The 22,457-nt window shown below is 45.1% G+C and overlaps 1 protein-coding gene across 6 annotated transcripts in view; it reads left to right on the forward strand.

The window, feature by feature from the left end:
• The window catches only part of LOC106562741 (golgin subfamily B member 1), a 50,708-nt gene that overhangs the window by 22,202 nt on the left and 6,049 nt on the right, over positions 1–22,457 (forward strand). Inside the window, exons 16-26 of one of the 6 annotated variants that reach the window (XM_045708486.1) lie at positions 156–291; positions 1,051–1,184; positions 2,784–2,893; positions 3,238–3,406; positions 3,492–3,596; positions 3,830–8,740; positions 16,184–16,296; positions 20,355–20,559; positions 20,728–20,868; positions 21,125–21,225; positions 21,593–21,706. In XM_045708486.1, the coding sequence (XP_045564442.1) occupies positions 156–291; positions 1,051–1,184; positions 2,784–2,893; positions 3,238–3,406; positions 3,492–3,596; positions 3,830–8,740; positions 16,184–16,296; positions 20,355–20,559; positions 20,728–20,868; positions 21,125–21,225; positions 21,593–21,706 (6,239 nt within the window). The other 5 variants (XM_045708487.1, XM_045708488.1, XM_045708489.1 and 2 more) reach the window with 5 other exon arrangements.

Here is a 22,457-nt window from a genome sequence, read left to right on the forward strand (position 1 = left end):
AGGATGCCTGTAGATGATCAGTATAACAAGGGAGATTAAATGTTACTGTAGTTCTGTCTGACGTTAGATTTGTACGCTATCCTCTGTAACATCCCAGACAAAATGTACTTCAGTCACTAGACTAAAATGAGTATTGTCACCCCACCCCCACGCAGGAGGACTTTGAGTTTGATGGCAAGCAGGCGTTCCACCAGGACCCACACAGTGGCGTATCTGAGAGCACCACCCCGATGGAGGAGGAGGGGGAGAACATGGGAGGTTGGTGGCCTGAGTACACTTCCCCCAACACAGGTGTGAGACCCACTAGACAGTTTACGCTAGCATGCACGTTGTCGCTTTTTGTGTATTTGTCACCCACCCACCACCATTTTGGGAGCTTGAGATGTTTTAGTCATTTGGGTTGTTTTGTCATTTTGTCAACGTAGGCCTAACACTCCGCCGTTTTTGGGGTTTTACATGTGGGTGTTTTTTCTCCCTCCAGTCAAACACATTCAACCCCAGAGTTGACTCATCTGTGGGGTTTTGTGTCATCTCATCACAAGTTGAGGTGGTTATTATTTGAACATGTGCATGCTGGTTGAACTGGCTTGTATTTGGCTCGCAACGATGTTAGTCCATGTCGAATGCATTGAACTCTTGTCAGTTCATATGAATTTAGGTGGAGAGTTTCCCCTGTCTGTGGTAAGTGTTTGGCTTTTATGCTGTTTTGCATGCCCTGTCTGTTCTTCTTTTTCCTCTCATCTCTCCTTGTGTTTGACACATTCACTGTGTTGAAAGGTTCATGGTTTTTAATGGGACAAAAATATATAAATAAATGTACAAAAACCAGTGACCTTGCATGGGGCAAGTAGCAGGCCAACTATCATAAACTTTGTAATCCATCACAACAATATGTTTGCATGGAAACGTTTCAGTTGTACTGTATAAAGTGCTGATTCTATGATTACAATTTGCATCCATTTTCGCAAATTATTGTTGATGATGATAGATAACTACCAGATTTCTCAACCACTGATTGTCTCTTTCTTGTCTATGCGACTGCCCTTGCAGGTGGCCTGCGGTCGGTAGTGGAGGAGTTGGAGCTGGAGAGGAACCAGCTGCAGGAACAGATCCTAGGACTGGAGGACCGCTGTCAGGACCTTGAGGACCGGCTGCAGCTGCAGGCTCGCATCGAGTCCCTACAGGTAAACTCTCACGTCTCACAGACCTGGTTGGAACCTCATATCTCACACCTTGTAGAGCTATCAGACCCACATGCTCCTTGCAGAATGCCACACTGTACCAAGATAGCCTCCATAAAGACACTTAAAGCAGGGGTTCCTAAACCTTTTCACTCAGGCCCCTCTTCTAGCATTGGGGAACATCCCATGCCCCACGTCTGTTTCTATGGGCACAAGCACTGTTCATGACACAAACTGTTCACACATTTTGCAGGTTTAAAGCTTATTTCCTGGAATTCTACACATTTTGTTATGGGTTGTAGAGAAAATGTTGCAGTTTTAATGCAAATTTTCTTGCAATTATATACATCCTGCCATGTCTAATATGTATTAATTTAATATTTGAGTGACTCAAACGTTACTACAAAATCTGTGCTAAAAAACCTAGCTAAAAAACATTAGCTGACATTTGATGTTTGATCTGGACATTTCTGACAAGTTATAAATAGATCTCTAAGGTGTACAATGACCGACATGACAAGAGGAATACTGATAATTTACTACCCAATTCGAAATTTCCCCTTGTCCATTCTATAATTACAACTTTCAAGAGTAAGTTGAAAGCCGGACTGAGTTCCCTAAAAATAATATCACATTTTTTTTGGGGGGGGCCCACAGTTTAGGAACCCCACAATTTAGGAACCACTGACTTAAGGGACCTTTCTTACTCCCCTCTCACACTTCCATACCACTCACCATAGATTACCCGCTTATACCCTCCTATACCTCCTGGTCTGTTAATAAAAAGAAGCACACAACTGATTTTGTTCACGGCTTACTTACCTGTGCCAGTTCCTGAGGTAGTGGAAATCTAACCCAGTATATTGTAACTTTGTCAGCTGCTCCTATTATCAACATGTTGCATCTTATATGTTCTCCTTTGTGTTTGGGAGTTTGTTTTGCCTTTGCTTTTGGATTGACTTTTTACTGAATTAATTTGTACTATTCAGTTCATTGCATGTTTCCTCCCGAGGACTAGGATTTTGTAACAAACTCCTCTAACACAGGTGACGTTTGATGTAGATGAAGAAAGGCGGCCATTTTGGGTTTCCCAGGTGTGTTAGTGTTTGTGTGCGCTAGAGAGAGCACCTCCGGCGGTGAAGGCTAATCCTTTGGCTTGTTTGTTTTGGAAACCCACTGTTCTGTGTTCACGGCTTGCGAGCAGTCTTCTAATAAGCGAGTGCTATGTTGAGCATATTTTGCCCACAAATTCACTCGGTGTGGAGAACAAACTCACTTGGTTGGTTAATTGTTCAACCATCATATAAGGAGCATACAAAAGTATATGACAATTCTAATCCGGCCAAGTTCAAAGCATTTTTTTACCCTAAGAAAGGCAAAATAGATCATAGAAATGATACTAAGTGAAAATGTCCTGAAAGCTGAAATGTGTTCCTTTTATGCTGTGTTGTATGGACTAAACCTAACACTGTACATAGAAGAAAGGGAGTAGTATTTTGGGTCAATATGTGTGCAGTGAGATGGAGTGAGCTTCCTACTGGCTTTACTCTGAGCTTTTCTCCAAACCATGTTAAACCTTCCCTCTCCTCCCCCTCCCCACAGAACGAGTCAGAGAGACTACAGGGTCAACTGGTCAGCCTTCGGAGCCAGCAGAGCAGGGATGCAGAGAAACACCATCTCCTGGTCACCAGCCTCAACGAGCAGCTCAAAGGGTAAGCCCACACAATTCATCCTCAATCAAAGTGCTAAACCAAAAAAGGTCACGGGTCACACACATAAATAGTAAACCGGTTCATTTCCCAAATTTGTATTTAGTGCCAGTTACTCATTTAAGAGTAAAAGGAATGTAAGGTTTTTGTACTGAATAGTTTGGCTCCATGCATCTAACTGCAGTCATACGCAAGTTATAAATAAACAAATACAATCAAGCATGTGTAAAGTTGTGCACTGATGATGATCATGTGTTTGTGCTATTTTGCATTGGAGAATGTAAGATTATCACCATGTCCTCATTTGTAACCTCTAAAACATCTCCTTTCTCTTTGATGCCTTTTAGACTGAGCGACACCCAAGAGTGTCTCGAAACCTCTCTTATAGAGAAGGAGAACACATTAGTCAAGACCTCTGAGAAACTGGAGCTCATCGACAGCCTCCGAGATTCTTTAAAGGAAAAGGAGGCGCAGCACAAAGAGGTCTCCGACAAGCTGCTTCAATCTGAGAACAATGTAAGTACAGTAGCCTGTTTTGGCGATCAATTAATAGTCAAATCTGTTTTATAGTAAGTCATGACACCTTCTTTTCTTCTTTCAGCTCACTGAAGTCTCCACAAAATGCAGTACCTTTGAAAAACAGTGTTCAGAACTGAAGACAGCGGTTGCAGATCTCACACATAAGCTGAGTGTGCTTAAAGAGAAGGTAAGGTTTCGGGATATGACTACCATGGCTTAATTACTGTGATGAAATATAAATATTAATTGGAATTCAGGTTACAGTTTTTGCATATAAGAAACCAGAAGACATGTTTATCTCAGATTTAATAGTTTAGGCGAACTATTACCTTCACACTCATTAAATTGCAATGATATTGACAGTACTTTAGGAGATTTCTGCCTCCAGTAACATATTTGTATTTTTTCCCAAACCCGTAGACACAGAAACAAGAGGCCACAATAAAGACTCTTAAAAATGACCTGGATCAGACAAACGATGAACTGGACAAGTTGAACACCACCCATCTGGAAGAAAGGTCTCAGCTGATCCACAACCTTCAAAGCTGTGAACGGGAGATTGATAACCTCAGAGACGTCCTCTCAGACAAGGACAAGGAGATCTTAGCCCTCTCGGGCAACATGGCGGAGTACGCTGAACAGATCATGGGGCTGAAGCAGGAGATCAAGCACAAGGACGAGGACCTGGTTCGCATCGAGACCGCCCTCACCAAATCGGAGCGTGAGGCACAGATCATCAGAGACTCTCAGAACTCAGACCAGCAGGCTCTGAACACCAGGACGGCAGAGCTGGTGGAACAGCTGAAGGATGCAGAGACTGAGCTGAGCAAAGCCAAAGAGGAGAAGGAGTCGAGGACAGTAGAGGTGGAGGAGCTGAGGAAGCAAGTGGAAGAGGACAAGCGGACCATCCTGGAACTTCGAGGGGAGATCCAGCAGCACAATGTGGGCCATCGTAATCATCTCTTGGAGTGCGAAACTCAGATCTCTTCACTGAAGGAGAATGTGACTGTTGCTTCCCAGAAACTACAGGAGTCCGAGGGTCTCATCTCTCAGTTGAGGGAAGCAAGTACATCCAGCAAGACACTGAAAGACCAGCTTCAGGACAAGGAGCAGACGTATGAGAAAGAACTCAAATCAGTCGAGGAGGAACGGAACAAGCTTCGCGCAGAGGTGTCCAAACACAACGATGACCTTAAGACCCTGTCCAACCAGCTAGAGAAGCAGACAGAGTGTCAGGTACAGTTGAAAAAAGAGGTGCAAGAAAAACTGGAGACAATATCCTCTCTTGAGGAAAAACTCAGGGCCATCCAGGAAGAGGCCGAAGTAGAGCAACAGAAATTTAACACAGAACTGCAAGTCAGAGATTCTGAAAAGGAGAAGTTGACGAAAGACCTGCAGGTTAAATTGGAAAATATCTCAAATATGAAGAAGCTCTTGAAAAACTTGAAGACTGAAAAACAACAACTGCAAGCTGACCTGAAGGAGAAGGCAGATGAACTTAAGTCTCAAAAGCAGCTTGTAGATGAGCTTAATAAAGAATCTACGGCAGCTCTTGAACTTAACAGCAGTTTGAACTCTCAAGCAAATGGCCTCAGAGAGGAGAATCAGAGATTGCAACAGGATGTAGCTGGAAAGCAGAAATCCATTTCAGAGATGACAGATGAAAGGGATTCTCTGAGAAGCAAAGTCTCCAACTTCGAAACACAGCATTCAGAAAACAGCAAAGTCATTGAAGGGCTTCTGAAAGACAAGGAGGAGCTGAGTGTTAGAGCCAATGAACTGAACAAGGCCCTGGAGCAAAATATACAGTCAATTTCCGATAGTCTATTTGAGAAAACAAATGAATGTAGTCTTCTAACTAAAACACTCAGGGAAAAGGAGGAGACAGTTGCACGTTTACAGGTGCAAATTGACAGTTTGAACACTCAGGTGGAGCAGTTCCATCACAACATTGCTGAAAAAGAGAAGTCTGTCACTGATCAAAACTCACAAGTAGAGGCACAGCAGAGCCAGCTGTCGCAACTCCAGGAAACAATGTATTTACTGCAGGAGCAGGTAACTGCCCTGAAAACTGGGCTCACGGAGAAAGACACCGTATTGCAGCAGAAATCAGATGAGTGTAGCTCTTTACAGAATAAACTTGGGCAGCAGAAAAAGCTTCTATCTAAGTTACAGGGTGAGACTAAATCACTTGAAGGGCAATGCTCACAACTGACTCAGCGTCTGGAAGAAAAAGAAGAGACCTTCAGACAAATGACACAGGACTGTGAAAACCACAAAGACGAGCTGAACCAGAGGAACGAGTCATTGAAGTCACTAAGCAGTCAGCTTGGTGTCATGAACGAGAGCAGTGTGAAGTTGGAGTCTGAAAATACAGAGCTGAAAACCACTCTGGAGAACCATGAAGCAGAAAACAACAAGCTGAGGCATGAGATGGAACAGAGGCAAGCTGAGGTGGTTGGCCTCCACAGTCACATCCAGGCACTGAGTGAGCAAAACCAACAACTCCGAGCTGCTTATGAGATCAGAGATAAGGAACTTGCCCAGCAAATGCAGGTTGCATCTGAGCTTGATATAAGGGTAAATGTGACTCTTGAGCAGAACACAAACCTGTGCTCACAACTGAACAGTCTGACAGAGGAGAAGCAGATAGTGCAACAGGAATTAGCTGTACAGTCGGAGTCCATTTCTGAATTAACCAAGGAGAAGAACTTACTTCTAGATAAACTTTCCAATTTTGAAATGCAACATTCAGAAAACTGCAAAATTATTGACGGGCTACTGAAAGACAAAAAGGAGCTCAGTGTAGCAGTAGAGGAACTAAACAAGGTCCTAGAGCAAAACAAACAGACCATTTCAGAGAGTTTGCTGGACAAAACAAATAAATGTACTAATCTCACCAAATTGCTTAGAGGGAGTGAAGAGGCACTTGAACATTCACAAGACCAAGTTGACAGCTTGATCACCCAACTTGATCAACTGAACAACAACATGACCGAAAAAGAGAAGACTATCAGAAATCAAAACTCACAATTAGAGGCCCAGCAGAGAGAGTTGTCGCAACTCCAGGAGACATTGGCTCTATTACAGGAGCAGGGGACTGCACTGAAATCTGGGCTCACAGAGAAAGACACCCTGTTGCAGCAGAAAGCAGAGGAGTGGAGCTCTTTACAGAGTAAACTTAATCAACTGCAGGGCGAGACTAAATCACTTGAAGGGCAATGCTCACAACTGACTCAGCGTTTGGAAGAAAAAGAAGAGACCTTCAGACAAATGACACAGGACTGTGAAAACCACAAAGACGAGCTGAACCAGAGGAACGAGTCATTGAAGTCACTAAGCAGTCAGCTTGGTGTCATAAACGAGAGCAGTGCGAAGTTGGAGTCTGAAAATACAGAGCTGAAAACCACTCTGGAGAACCATGAAGCAGAAAACAACAAGCTAAGGGAAGAGATGGAACAGAGGCAAACTGAGATATTAGATCTTAGGGACAACATCCAAGCATTGAATGAACAGAATGTCAGACTAAAAACCGAACTCAAAAACTCTGTCACAGAGGCATCCAAGAAACTTGAGGAGATTTCAGTTCTCAAGGCAGAGATCTCTAACAGGGACAGTTATGTGTCTAATTTAACAAAGCAACTGACAGCAGCCTGCTCGGACAGGGATAGCTTAGGTTTGAATTTGCAGCAGAGAGGTGAGTCCCTAAATCAGCAGGAGATGTTTATTAAGCAGTTACAAGCTAAGTCAGTAGAGGGTGAGGGTCAGATGAGCCAGGCCATAACTGAGCTGCAGACACAAGCTCAGAGTCTTCAGAAAAGCCTTCAAGACAAAGATGTTTCGCTGCATGAGGCGGAGAAACGGCTGAGTCTGCTCAGAGAGAAGTTCACCTTAGAATCTGAGGATTTCAAAACCCAGCTGAATTCAAATGCGGAAACAATGAAACAGCTTCAGGGTGATCTGCGTAATGCGGTGGAACAGAGTAACCAGCTCAGTGGGAGGCTTGAAGAACAAGAGGCACAGCTTAAGCAGAAAGTTGATGATTATGTGAGTTTAAGGACATATGTTTCAGAGCTGGAGGATTCCACCACACAGCTCAGAGGTCAAGTTGACAGCCTGACCTCTGAGTCATCCCTGTTAAAAGAGACCCTGAAAGAGAAAGTCAAGTTCATCCTTGAGGCCCAGAGCACCTCCTCAGCTGTTAGCGAAAGCCTAAATTCAAAACTCAAAACCAAAGATACAGAATGTGAGAGCTTAAAAGAGCAGCTTTCGCACCTCCAAGAGTCTGTTTTAAAGCTCAATACCAAAGATGCAGAATGTGAGAGCTTAAAAGAGCAGCTTTCACACCTCCAAGAGTCTGTTTCAAAGCTCAATAGTAGCCTCAGTGCCCAGTCCTCTGAAGTGGCACGACTTCAACAAGCCTTAGAGGAAAGAGGGACTGCCGTTATGGACCAGTCAAAGGCCCTTCAGGAGCTGCAGAGAAGGGCAGATGAAGCAGCCCTCTTCAAAACCCAGTTCATGGAGAGCACAGAGTTGGTGTCACAACTGCAGGGTCAGATTCAGGAACTCTCCACTAAGTCTGCAAGCCTCAGCCAGTCAGCAGAGGAGAACCAAAGTGCCTTTGTAAATCTTCAGGAGAAGTATGCTGCTCATTTAGAGGAGCTCCAGGAAGCTCGGACGATGCTTTCTCAAAGGGCCGAGGAGATGTCCAGTCTTAACAAGGCCCTCAGTGACAGCAACGGCGCAGTTCAGGCAGCAGAAAACACCATAGAGGTGCTGAGGAATGAGTCTTCCTTGCTACGTCAAGACCTTTGGCAAATCCAAACACTGAATGTTGACCTTTCAAAACAAAAGGAAGATGCCCTTGCTACCCATCAAAGGAGCACCTCAACATTCACTGTCGAAATTGAGAGACTAAAATCTCAGTATTTGCATGTGGCTGCTCAGGTAAATGCACTGACAGAAAACCTTGAGCAGAGAGAGATGTCTCTTCATGCCATTAACAGTCAGTACACAGCCCAGGTGAAACAGGCAGAGCACGTAGTGTCAGAAATGCAGAAACTAGAAGAGCAAAATAAGAAGCTAAGAGAGGAGATCGCACTGTCAAAGCAAGAAAATCAACAGCGGCTGGATGCAGCAATCAGTGAAAAAGAACATCTGCAGCAAGAAGTTCAGAAACTCATAATTGAGAGAGATGAACATGGCAAGAGGTACAGCAGCCAGATACAAACAATGCAGGAGCAGTTGCATCTCCAAAAGCAGCAGCAATCCAGCAGCATGAATGAAGTCATGGAGAAAATGGGGGCTGAGAAGGAAAGACTACAGGTTGAGGTTAGTGTCAAAGATGAAGAAATCACCGGATTGAAATCAGACATTCAAAAGATAGGGCAAACTCTTCAGGACTCTGAGAAGGAGTGGCTATCGGTCCTGGATAGAGAGACGCAGGATAAAAATCTCATTGCGGAGCAGTTGAAAAGTGTTGAAAATGAAATTAAGTCTAAAGATTTTAAAGTTCAAGCATTGAAACAAGACCTAGATAGTTTGCATGAAAAGTTGGCAGAGGCAGCAACAGCAATTAGACAGGGTTCAGATCTGCTTAAAGCGAAAGAGGTAGAGGCATCCACATCCAGAGTTCAGATTGAAAACATCTTAGTATCTGTTCAGGAAAAAGACAAACATAATATTGAATTGAGTCAGGCTCTTCAAGATATGGAAAGTGAGTTAAGACAATTGGAGGTCAGCAAAGAGTGTGCTGACAAAGATTTGTCTGTATTGTCACTAACCATGTCTGATAGATTAGTTGCTTTAGAGGAGGAAAAGGTCTCCCTACAGACTATGCTCAAACAGTTGAGAGAAAGACATCAGTGTGAGGTAGATTCTTTGAGGGGTGAATTAAATAAAGTTTCAGAATTGTTGAAACGGACAGAGTGTACCCTTAATGATAAAGAAATGGGCTATCACGGTGAGAATCAACAGAATGTTTTATTGCAAGAAAAGATCCAGCACCTTCATGCACAGCTCCAAACTGAGACTGAGAATCTGAGAGAGGCAGGTATTAAACAGACAGCTCTACTTAGTGACATCCAAACGAAAGATGAGCAGGTCAGCTGCATGACCATCCAAATAAGTCACCAGAAGGAATTGCTAGCAGGTCTCAGTCAACAGTTGAGGGAGAAAGATGCTTCAGTAGCACAGGTAATTGAATCCGCCTCAAACGAAAGGATGAAATACACAGAGGAAAATAGTAATTTCCTCTCACAGCTGGAAAGCTTGGAAAACGCACAAAGTAGCTCTATGAAACAGCTTGAACATATGTCCTTGCAACTAGAAGAGAGCAAAGCTCATCTGTCACGCTCTCAAAGTGAACTTGAGACCAAGGATTTGGAGAATGGAGATTTGGTTAAAGAAAGGGATAATCTCAACACTCAGCTCACTAAGTTAACCAAAGAAAAAGAGGTAATGAAAAAGAAGCTCCAAGCTGCCCTGGTTGTCAGGAAAGAACTTTTGAAGAAGCTAGAGGAGCATGAACATCAAATAGAGCAGAATGTGAATAAAGGAATTGAGATTTCAGGCTTACAGGATCGGTTGCAAGAACTCACTTTACAAGCTCAAGCTACTACAAAAGAGCATGAAGACATTGTTGCAGATATTAAACGGCAAGTACATCAAAAAGAGTGTGAATTCCTAGAACTGGCCAAGGTCTTAACAGTGCGAGACAGTCTTGTAGAAACTTTTGAAATAAATATGCAAACTTTGCAAGCGAAACTAGATGAACAAGAAGCAAGTTTGACAACAGCACTGCATAATCTCAATGAAAAGAGCATCATCATTGATCAACTTAATTCCAACATCTCTGAGAAAGAGGAGGCTTTTGAACAGGAGAGAAGTGGTATGATGCTGAAGTTAGAGAAGCTTCAAGATGATATGAAAAAGAGCGAGGAGAGTTTGAAGGAGGACTTGTCAAGCTCCAGTGCTACAGCTGTTGACATTGAAAACGAGTTGACAAAGGTGAAGCAAGAAAAGGCAATGATGCAGAAAAAGGCTCAAGCTGCTTTACTGGCACGAAAAGAGACTATAAAGAAGTCTCAAGAAAGTGAGAAAAAGTACATCCAAGAGCTTTCAGAATTAAAAGATGATTATAAAGCACTCCTGGAACAACACTGTCAGCAGACCAATGACCTTAATGCTGTCCAGTTAAGTTACGACCAGAAGGTCAAGAAATTCGAAGAAATCTGTCAGGCCTCAGTCTCTCAGCTAGGTGAATTGGAGACCCTAAGACTGCTTGTACAGGAACGGGATAAAACGCTTCAAGACCTCAACATGTCCCTATCGGAGAGGGAGAGTCAAGTCCATGCCTCCTCATCATATCAAGCAGAGTTAGAAACCCTTCACTTCAAACTGGAAAGCATGTCCTCTGAGTTGGCAAATAAGGACAAGGTTCTCATAGCACTGGAACAGAAGTCCAAAGCATTATCTGAGAGAATGAGCTGCACAGAAAGTCAACTTGAAAAAGCCCATGCAGAGATAAAGGAGAAGATGGAAGAGCTCGCAAGACAGCAACAAGCAGTGGAGATGGCCGAGCAGGAAAAACAAACTATGGTAGATGACCACCTGGTGCTGCAGAACCAGTTGGGCGCATTACAAGCCACAGTGGAGGAGCTAAAACACACCTTAGAAGCACTTGTTGGTGAGAAAGAATCCCAGTCGCAGAAATGTATAAGTGAAAGCAAAGAACTAATAGAGGACAGGGATCGAATGAAAGGAGAGCTGGAGAATGCACTCACTACCATCGCCCAGCAATCGTCTGAACTTCACATCCTCCAAAACACTTTGGCTGAAACTCAACAGCAACTCGGTGAAGAAAAGGAACAGCTGAAAGTGGAGCTTGAAAAAGCACAGTCCCATTCTGCAGAGTCCCAGGCTGAAATGGAAAGTCATAAGCTGCACATGGAATCACTACAGCAGGAAAAAGAAAGCGCCTTCATGGTCATAGAACAATTAAACTGTGAAGTTGCCATGCTGGATGCTCAGCTAAAGGAAGCTGGGAAAGTTTATGAAGAGCTTCTTCAAAAGATACCTGGTTTGCAGGATACATCCTCTGAACAGACTGGGGTAATTGAGAAGGAGGTCCAGTATCTTAAGATATCCCCTGAAGAACATGAGATGAGTCTCAAGGAAAGAGATGATGCCCTGGTGATTTCTCAGGCTCTGGCCACAGAAAAGGAAGAGCTTATTGCTGCCTTGGAACAGCAACTGCAGCGGCAGATTCACCTTCACGAAGTTGCCATGGAAAAGATGAGGACTGAAGTTGATGAGCTTCAGCAGAGGTCTCAAGAAGATGCCAGCAAAACAAAGGATCAGGGCAACCAAAGCAAAACAGCACTTCTCACCAGGAAGCTTCAAGCAGCCTTAGTTTCCAGGAAAGAAATCTTGAAAGATAATAGCTCTCTGAAGGAACAAATGCGTATACTCTCATCTAAAAATGAAGAAATTGGGGCATCATCCACTGTACTGGTAATGTCTGTTGCCAAGTTGAAACAACAAAAAGAGGATCTGGAGAGTTCTGTATCATCCCTAAGCAAGGAGAAAGAGAAGCTCATTGCTGAGGTTGATCGCATCCTCAATGATAATCACAATTTATCTGCAGCCTGTGAAAGCCTCAAACTCACCATAGAAAATATCACCCAACAGAAACAGGCATTTTCGTGTCAGCTTGAGTCCCTGAAAGACTCGCAGACGGATGAGTTGTCGGAGTGGAAATCTAAGCACACAGAGCTGAAACAGGAGTATGAGTCACTTTTACAAGCGTACGAGAATGTCAGTAGCGAAATGGACAAGATGAGACAACTATTGGAGGGGGCAAGAAGAGAGAGACAAGAAGCGCTCTTTAAAGCAAACAAATCTGAATCTGAGAGGGAGAATCTGGAGAAGCAAGTTGGGGAGATGGAGGATGAAAATGAGAAAATTAAAGAGAAGATGAGAAAGTTTACTCAGGCCAAGCAGCAGAAAATGGAAGAGCTGGAGGAGGAGAATAAAAAAATTAGAATAGACTTGCTAGAGTTTGACGATAAGCAGAAAGTCACAGTTGAAGAGTTGACTATTAAAAACAACCACTTGGAAGCAGAGATCCACAGCCTTGTAGAGTCCTCAGAAGCTCTCAGAAGGAAGCTAACAGAGATACAGCTCAACAATGGCAGTATGGCAGAGGCACTCAAAGAAGCAACCTGTTCATTAGAAAAGTGGCCCACCGAATCAAAGGCATGTGAGCAAAACATGCAGCTTAAGCTAGATGATGCACTCATTTTGAATAATTCACTGACTGCCCAGATTGAGTCACAGAAGACAGAACTTGCTTCCCAACAGGAAATCAATAAATTAATGCAAAAGGAGAAAGAAACTCTCTCTGAAAGAATTAAACAAATGCAGAATAAGCATGAAAAGGAATTGGGAGAAAAAGACGATGCAATCTCAGAGCTCCAAGAAATGATCAACAGACACAGCCAAGAGGCCATCAGCCTAAATGAGAAGGTCAGGATCTTGGAGGACGACAAGTCTATATTGCAAGAGGAGCTTGAAAATGTCCAAGAGATCTCAGACAAAGTAAAAAATGAGAATGAATATTTGGAGATGGTGATCCTCAAAAACTCTGAAAGAATTGATGAACTGACAGAGACAGTCAATGTTCTCCAAGCCCAGAACACACAGCTCTCCTCTCAATTGACTGAGAGCAAAGAGAAGGCGACTCAGGTTTGCCAGGAGAAGGAGGAACAGCAGCTGAAGTTAGTTAAGGAGTTTGAGGAGAAACTCAAAATGTTCCAGAGAGGCAATGAGGGCTCCAGAAATATAAAGAAGGAGCTACAGGAACTGCTGAAAGAAAAGCATCATGAAATCAATCATTTGCAACATGACTCCATCAAATACCAGGAGCTGATTTTAGACCTAGAAAGGTCTCTGAAGTCTTCAGAGTCAGCGCATGAACAGGTGGAGAAGGAGCTGAGAGAAATGACAGAGAGGATATCTTCTCTAGAAGAAGGGAGGAGGCATCTTGAAGCTGAGCTTACCACACACAAGAACCTTCTCAATGAGGCAAAGAAAGATTTGACAAACATTAGCTCTGAAAAAGACCAATTGGTTGAGGTAGTATCAGAAAAGAACAATCAATCAGAATGTCAGGTCATGGAGAGAACTAAAGCACTACAGCATGTAGCTGAGCAGCAAAAGAGTATTTTCATGGAGAGGGAGGTAATTTTACAGCAACATATAGAGGAACTTCTGGGTTCCAAGGAGAAGGAGAGTCAGGTAGTGTTAGAATTGAAGAGGAAAATAGATTCTCAAGATTTACAGATGAATACTCTGAAGAGAGAGGCTGACACTAATTTGGCTAAGTTAGCAGCTCTGTCTTCTAGTCCTCATGGTACCGATGCTGTGAAACAGTGGAATGATATGTTCCTAAATACCTTGCATGAGAAGGACAGCCAGCTTCTAGAACAGGGCTTTGTCATAACGAGATTCCTTGAAGACATTCGAGTGAAAGAGAAGGAGATAACTGAACTGCAGGTAACCAAGTCGAGGCTCGAAAGGACACTTGGTGATTACACAGTAGCTGCCACAGCTCAGCAGAGGCAGTTGTTTATAATGGGTGCCAGCAATAGAGAGCTTAACGAAACCGTGGAGCTCCTGAATCAACAGTTGCAGGAACTGAGTGAGCAGGTTGAGAGATTAGAACAGGATAGGAGTGCACTCAACAGACATCTCACTGGCAGTGTAGATTCCACATCTAAAATGGAGTTTGATCTTCAGCAGCTGGAAAATACACTTTTAGACACAGAGTCCCAGCTACTCCTCTCGCAGTCTCACAGTGACATGCTTCAGGTTGATTTTGAGAAACAGGAGGCCATTTCACTGCACCTGAAGTCACTCCTGCAGAACAAAGACGCAGAAATCTCCTCTCTGCTGTCCTCCAGAGATGGACAGATGTCTGGGTATCTAGAACAGCTGCAAGCCAATCACCGTGCCCAGGTTGAAGGTTACGAGGACAGACTAACTGCCTTGTACTATGAAAGGGAGAAAGCTGACAAGGAGTTCAGAAGGCTGGAGAACAAAGTAAAATCCCTTCAAATGAAAGTTGACAAGTCCATTCAGGAAAAGGAAAAAATGGCTGCTCAGATGGAAACATTCAGGAACTCCATGGTCTCCTTGCAGACAGAGAGAGAGCGTTTGATGTCAGAATATAGGATGTCTGAGGAAAGGAATCAGACTGTAATGCAAGGCAAGGGGTTGGCTGAAGGAGACCTCAGTGCAACCAAGGGCCTTAAACATGAGGTTAGGACTCTCCTTCATCAGATGGATGATCTGAACTCTGAGAATGCCATGCTCAGGGCACAGCTGATCAGATATAGAGAAGACTTGAATCAGGTCCTGTCCTTGAAGGACAGCCAGTTGAAAGAGTTGCTCAGGAAGCAGCAAGATGCCATCAAAAACCTGGAAAATCAAAAAGCCACAGCTGAAAAGCAGAACCGGAAGACCCTTCTGGAACTCGAGAGGGAAGGAGAGGCAAGCGATGCCTTAAAAGCTGAGAATTCCAAACTTCAAACACAGGTCACTGATCTGGAAGCTAACATATTGGCCCTGAATAAGGGAATGCAAGAAACGAATAAAGGCAAAGTGATTGCCGACTTGCAGCATGCCGTGGCAGCCAAAGCTGCGGAATGTAACGACCTCCAGCAAAAACTGTTTGCTCAGAAAGTGGCAGCGGATGACTGGAAAGGCAGCCTGCAGCTCTTGCAGCGCGAGACTGAGGAGAAACTGGGAGAGGCAGAGGACAAGTACAACAGCGAGCTCGATGCCTTTGAACAAGAAGTCGAACTGATGAGAAACGAGAAGGAGACCGCTGACCAGAGGGTTGCTGAGCTGGCCAGGGACCTGATGCAAACTGAGCAGCTGCTGTCCAATGCTAGAGTCCAAAGCACGGACCTGAAGTCTCAGAACGAGTCTCTGGGTAAAGCCATGGCCTCCTTGCAGAACGACCGCGACCAGCTCATCGAGGACTTAAAGATCCTCCGGAACCGATACGACAAGGAGCTCCGAGAGACCCAGGGGGCCATGACCAAGGTGGAGAGACATCTAGGCGACACGACCTCGGAGCTGGCCACCTTGGCCAAAGAGAGACACATACTGGTACAGAAACTCTCTGCTCTAGAGAGCAAAGATGCTCCCTCCCAGCTCACTTCACTGGTAGACGAGCTGTCTGTGGCCTTGTCAGAGAAGGAAGGGCAGTTCCAACGGGTTTCCCTGGAAAACGACACATATAGCAGTAAGGTATCGGCTTTCTCTAGGTCCATGGCCAGCCTCCAAGATGACCGAGACCGGCTGATGGAGGAGCTGGCTGGGGCAAAGAAGGCATTCGAGTCCAGGCAAGGATTAGGTCCAGAGGTAGTAGACATCGCGAACACAGGGGAGTCAAATAGCCATAGAAGCAGTGGTATTCAGGCCCTTCAGACTGGGAGAGATGGGCTGGTAAGTCACCAGTTGTGACTCAAAGCTTGTTGTTTAGTTGTCATTTGGTTGTGTTTTGGTTTAGGCTGTGTGTGTGAACTTGCTGACAGCATGCAGGGGACCAGTCAAAAAGCTAATCTACCTGTCATGGCTTTGGTGTGTGCAAGCATGACAATTTGGTTGTGTCGCAGGAATGCAGTTTTTTTGTGAAGTGTTGAAATGAGTCTCCTCAATGTGCGTTGTTGTTGTGTCTCTAGTGGTTTGTTTTGTCTATTGAAGGAGACGAGACAGAGGGTGGATGAGCTGCAGAGCGCCTTGCAGCAGGCACAGGCCTTCAAACTGCAGACTGAAACAGAAGTCAGCGGGTACCAGGCAGAGCTGGCTGAACTGAGGTATGATCCTAACTGCACCTGGAAAGATTTGAGTTGGCCATTAAATTGTATTACTTCTGCCAATTGGGTTACTTTTGCACATTGGTGAGGTCAATGCTCGAAAGCACTCAATGTGTTCTGAAAGATGAGACGTCGAGGATTATAATAAATAAGTCTTTCTTGTAATACAAGCAAACCACACACACGGGAGTCCAAATGTGCACTTCACATTTCAAAATTCACAGTATGGAAATGTATGATCTCTATGTTTGATGTAGAATTACGAGGATGACATGCCATCATACCCTGGGTTGTTCTAAACAGAATGTTTGCTTTATTGTGAAGAAAATCTGCAGTGGAACACACACCTGAATGCCCTCACGACTCCGTTCTTTGCTCATCAAAATGTGTGTTTTTCTCTGAAGTGCCTTGTGAAATCCTAACACCATATAATCGTATTTTAGAACTTGGCTAGTCTTGTTGGCAATAGAATGAGCATGCCCACTTGACCTAGACAGTAATTGTGTAATGGTGGGGATGCAGGGCTGTGTTCCAAACAAAAAACTACCACTGTGCTTGCTTCACTTAAAAAAAATATATATACACTGCTCAAAAAAATAAAGGGAACACTTAAACAACACAATGTAACTCCAAGTCAATCACACTTCTGTGAAATCAAACTGTCCACTTAGGAAGCAACACTGATTGACAATACATTTCACATGCTGTTGTGCAAATGGAATAGACAACAGGTGGAAATTATAGGCAATTAGCAAGACACCCCCAATAAAGGAGTGGTTCTGCAGGTGGGGACCACAGACCACTTCTCAGTTCCAATGCTTCCTGGCTGATGTTTTGGTCACTTTTGAATGCTAGCGGTGCTTTCACTCTAGTGGTAGCATGAGACGGAGTCTACAACCCACACAAGTGGCTCAGGTAGTGCAGCTCATCCAGGATGGCACATCAATGCGAGCTGTGGCAAGAAGGTTTGCTGTGTCTGTCAGCGTAGTGTCCAGAGCATGGAGGCGCTACCAGGAGACAGGCCAGTACATCAGGAGACGTGGAGGAGGCCGTAGGAGGGCAACAACCCAGCAGCAGGACCGCTACCTCCGCCTTTGTGCAAGGAGGAGCAGGAGAAGCACTGCCAGAGCCCTGCAAAATTACCTCCAGCAGGCCACAAATGTGCATGTGTCTGCTCAAACGGTCAGAAACAGACTCCATGAGGGTGGTATGAGGGCCCGATGTCCACAGGTGGGGGTTGTGCTTACAGCCCAACACCGTGCAGGACGTTTGGCATTTGCCAGAGAACACCAAGATTGGCAAATTCGCCACTGGCGCCCTGTGCTCTTCACAGATGAAAGCAGGTTCACACTGAGCATGTAACAGACATGACAGAGTCTGGAGATGCCGTGGAGAACGTTCTGCTGCCTGCAACATCCTCCAGCATGACCGGTTTGGCGGTGGGTCAGTCATGGTGTGGGGTGGCATTTCTTTGGGGGGCCGCACAGCCCTCCATGTGCTCGCCAGAGGTAGCCTGACTGCCATTAGGTACCGAGATGAGATCCTCAGACCCCTTGTGAGACCATATGCTGGTGCGGTTGGCCCTGGGTTCCTCCTAATGCAAGACAATGCTAGACCTCATGTGGCTGGAGTGTGTCAGCAGTTCCTGCAAGAGGAAGGCATTGATGCTATGGACTGGCCCGCCCGTTCCCCAGACCTGAATCCAATTGAGCACATCTGGGACATCATGTCTCGCTCCATCCACCAACGCCACGTTGCACCACAGACTGTCCAGGAGTTGGCGGATGCTTTAGTCCAGGTCTGGGAGGAGATCCCTCAGGAGACCATCCGCCACCTCATCAGGAGCATGCCCAGGCGTTGTAGGGAGGTCATACAGGCACGTGGAGGCCACACACACTACTGAGCCTCATTTTGACTTGTTTTAATGACATTACATCAAAGTTGGATCAGCCTGTAGTGTGGTTTTCACTTTAATTTTGAGTGTGACTCCAAATCCAGACCTCCATGGGTTGATAAATTGGATTTCCATTGATTATTTTTGTGTGATTTTGTTGTCAGCACATTCAACTATGTAAAGAAAAAAGTATTTAATAAGATTATTTCTTTCATTCAGATCTAGGATGTGTTGTTTAAGTGTTCCCTTTATTTTTTTGAGCAGTATATATATTTTTGTATTTACTTAACCTTTATTTTATTATTATTATGTAACTTCCTCAATTGCACAGCTTGAAGGCTCTTTCTTTGAGTGATACATTTATTGGAATTACTTCGGAACTGTGCACACTTTGTAGAGGTGTGAGGCCTCTTAGAGACACCAGTCAGACCTCTCACTCAAACCCACAGTTTGGAGAGGTGTGTGATCTCTTAGAGACACCAGTCAGACCTCTCACTCAAACCCACAGTTTGGAGAGGTGTGAGGCCTCTTAGACACCAGTCAGACCTCTCACTCAAACCCACAGTTTGGAGAGGTGTGAGGCCTCTTAGACACCAGTCAGACCTCTCACTCAAACCCACAGTTTGTAGAGATGTGAGGCCTCTTAGACACCAGTCAGACCTCTCACTCAAACCCACAGTTTGGAGAGGTGTGTGATCTCTTAGACACCAGTCAGACCTCTCACTCAAACCCACAGTTTGGAGAGGTGTGTGGCCTCTTAGACACCAGTCAGACCTCTCACTCAAACCCACAGTTTGGAGAGGTGTGTGATCTCTTAGACACCAGTCAGACCTCTCACTCAAACCCACAGTTTGGAGAGGTGTGTGATCTCTTAGACACCAGTCAGACCTCTCACTCAAACCCACAGTTTGGAGAGGTGTGTGATCTCTTAGACACCAGTCAGACCTCTCACTCAAACCCACAGTTTGGAGAGGTGTGAGGCCTCCTGTAGACACCAGTCAGACCTCTCACTCAAACCCACAGTTTGGAGAGGTGTGTGATCTCTTAGACACCAGTCAGACCTCTCACTCAAACCCACAGTTTGGAGAGGTGTGAGGCCTCCTGTAGACACCAGTCAGACCTCTCACTCAAACCCACAGTTTGGAGAGGTGTGTGATCTCTTAGACACCAGTCAGACCTCTCACTCAAACCCACAGTTTGGAGAGGTGTGTGATCTCTTAGACACCAGTCAGACCTCTCACTCAAGCTCTTGTCATTTTATTGTCTTAAGTTGCAATTACCCCAAATGTTGCGTGAATATAATCATGTTACCAAATGTATACAGATGCTGCGGAAAGTAGAGTAAATGTAAAAATCACATAAAATGAACAAGTTTATTTTTGGATTCGGTCTTGTCAGATAAAATGTTGTCTCCTCACCTTTGTTCTGATAATTTCCCCATAATCTCCAAGGTGTCCCTTTCAACTGCTATCAGGATTGTACATGGGCCTATGCGTCTCATATTCTTTTCTGTTCGAAAAATTACAATTTGGCCCTGTTCATAAATGCCAATTCCCCTGAGTGTAAATGGTGAACAAAGGCCCCGCTTCACATTTCACCAAAAAAAAAAGCAAATTATGTAATTGTTATGCAACAGATGGCATCTAGTTACCACAGTGGAAACTGTGTTGCTGCACCAGAAAAAGTATTTAGCTCACCAGCAGGTGACAGCCCATCTATCTGTCCTCATTGTGTCCATTCAGGTTGTCTCCCCACCCACACAGAGCCCTCCCAAGCCCCACTCGCCCTGGCAGATCCCCATGGTCAAGCACTATATGAGTTGTCTCGTGATGACAATCCCCTTCAGCTGCTAGATCTCCTGCCAACCCCATCTCCAATACAAACCAGGGCTCAATTCCATTTGTTAGAGAATTGGAAGAAAAAAAATCTATTTTCAATACGCCTCTTATATTGACTGTGTTTGAAGTGGAATTGGAATCTCCCCTGACCCACACCTCTATGTGTGTTCATTGTTTTGCCCAGTAGTGGTTCACTGCTTACTGACAAATAGATCGCTTGTCCGCTACTAAACAGAGACTACTGAAGAAACCACACTACTGACTGGGTCCACCAGTGGGTCACTCAAGTGTTCAGGCAATGACCTCTGACCTCTGTTCTTCCCCAGGTCTGAGAGTAGCAGGCTGCAGTCTGAGTGCCAGCGCCTGGCTGGGGAGAGGAAGGAGACCATGGCCCTGGTGGGGAAGGATGTGTCTGATGACCCGTCACTGACCCAGCTCCAGGCAGAGAGAACTCAGCTGCAGAGTCACCTGCAGCGCTGCCTCTATGAGATCCAGCAGAGAGATCTGCACTGCCAGCAGCTCAACGCCAAGGTACTGAACACGCACGCACTCACAAAACGACCCAAATCAACTCAGCAACCAAAGTGCTGAACACAGAAACCAACGCACAGGTATTGAATCAGTTTCCACTAAGTTCACCATACTCACCACGAATCTTCTCTCCTCCCAACCACTCCTCTGCTCATCTCCCCATCTCAGCTGCAGCAGGTGGTGGAGGAGAAAGGGGGTGTGTCGGCCCAGCTGAGGGCAGTGTCTCAGACGCTGAGAGACACCCAGAACCGCTGCTATTGGCTGGAGAACCAGGCCCTGCCTAACCAGCACCAGCAGGGCCTTGCAAAGGTAGAAAGTTGTGTGTGTGTCTCAGGCTTGTCTGGTGTCTGAATGACTATAGTGTGTTTGTGTGTGTTTGTCTGGTATCTGTGTCTGACTGTGTGTGTATCCTTGTCTGTGTGTGTTTTAATGAATAGTAGCCTGGCTGTACTCTGTGTCAGTAGGTTACTATATGTATGTTTGCGTTTGCATATAATGTTGGACACATGCTCCTCCTACTGAAGTGAATCAGCTCAAATGTCCAGCTGTTTGCTCTCCCGTCCAGCAGGGGGCGGTGTCTGTAGAAGTGGCTCCGGGAGCTCCCCAGGAGAGGAGCAGTGCTGTGGTAGACATGGAAGCAATGGAGGCCGGCGAGCTCAGGACCAGGTGACTCTCTGTCCCTTCGGTCTGTCTCTCTCTCAAACTCTCTCTCTCTCTCGGTCTGTCTCGCTCTCTCACTTTCTTGGTATATTTTGCTCTCTATCTCTCTCTATTATGTTCTCCTTTTTTTCTCTCTCGCTCTCTGTGTCCATGCATGGTTAGCCTGTTTCCAGATGTGTTTGTGCTCTTGCCAACCATTGCTGTCAGTGTCAAGCCAAACAGCCTGCCAGTCTTCATATATATCAACAACCAATCAGTGACCTCTCATAAATACAGTTTCATAGTGAACATTGAGAATACCGTGATGCCAGACTGTTTGGCATGACAAGGAGTGTCAGAATGACTACATTGTGTGTGTGTGTGTGTGTTCCAGGCTGGTGGAGGTGGAGCAGAGCGTGGTTCAGCTAAGTGAGAGTCTGGCTGAGGAGAGGACCAGGAGGGAAGCAGCCGAGGAAGCTCTGGGACTGGCTGAGGACAGAGCCAAGAGGTGACGCGCGCACACACACACACACACACACACTAATGCAGGGTTGAGACATGCCTAGGGGAGGGGTCTGGTCTGAGGAGGAGGATAAAATGTATTCTGTAGTACTGGGATAGGTAAAGCTTTTGCAACAACTGGACGGACACACACACACACACACACACACACACACACACACACACACACACACACAGCTATTCTCACACTATGTGTGGGTGCCAGTCTGTTTGAGTTACCATGCCAACTCATTGTCATGCCAAACAGCAGTCTGGCCTCACAGCATTCTCAACGTTCACTACAGCCTTCAATGTCCACACCATCACTGGCATTAGGGGAGACGGCAGGAAATGTAGCTAATAAACTTTAATTTGACCATTAATAACATACACACTCTGTCTCTGTCTCTCTCACACTCTAACACGCTACCCATACCGGAAGCGTGTGCGAGCGTTGCAAAATAATAATATTATTCAATCATTGCACCCACACTGCTCGCCTGCGCCAAAGAACGTCTGCGTTGCCAGGCAATAAAATAGAAGTTGCTTCTATTTGTGACTCTGAACGCAATGCAAGTCCTGCCTCTCCCACCTCCTCATTGGCTTTTAGAAGCATATACCCACGTGCCATCTCCTCATTGGTTGTACCCATGTGGGTGATTGAAAGATGAACTGAGGTGGGTCGGTTGGTTGTGGTAATACATCTTAGTATGAAAGTTAGATGCCAATCGCCATATAAAGTCCAAAGAAGAAAAAGC

Source organism: Salmo salar, chromosome ssa26 (genome assembly GCF_905237065.1).
Source record: "Salmo salar chromosome ssa26, Ssal_v3.1, whole genome shotgun sequence".
In the NCBI taxonomy this organism is placed as follows: Eukaryota; Metazoa; Chordata; class Actinopteri; order Salmoniformes; family Salmonidae; genus Salmo; species Salmo salar.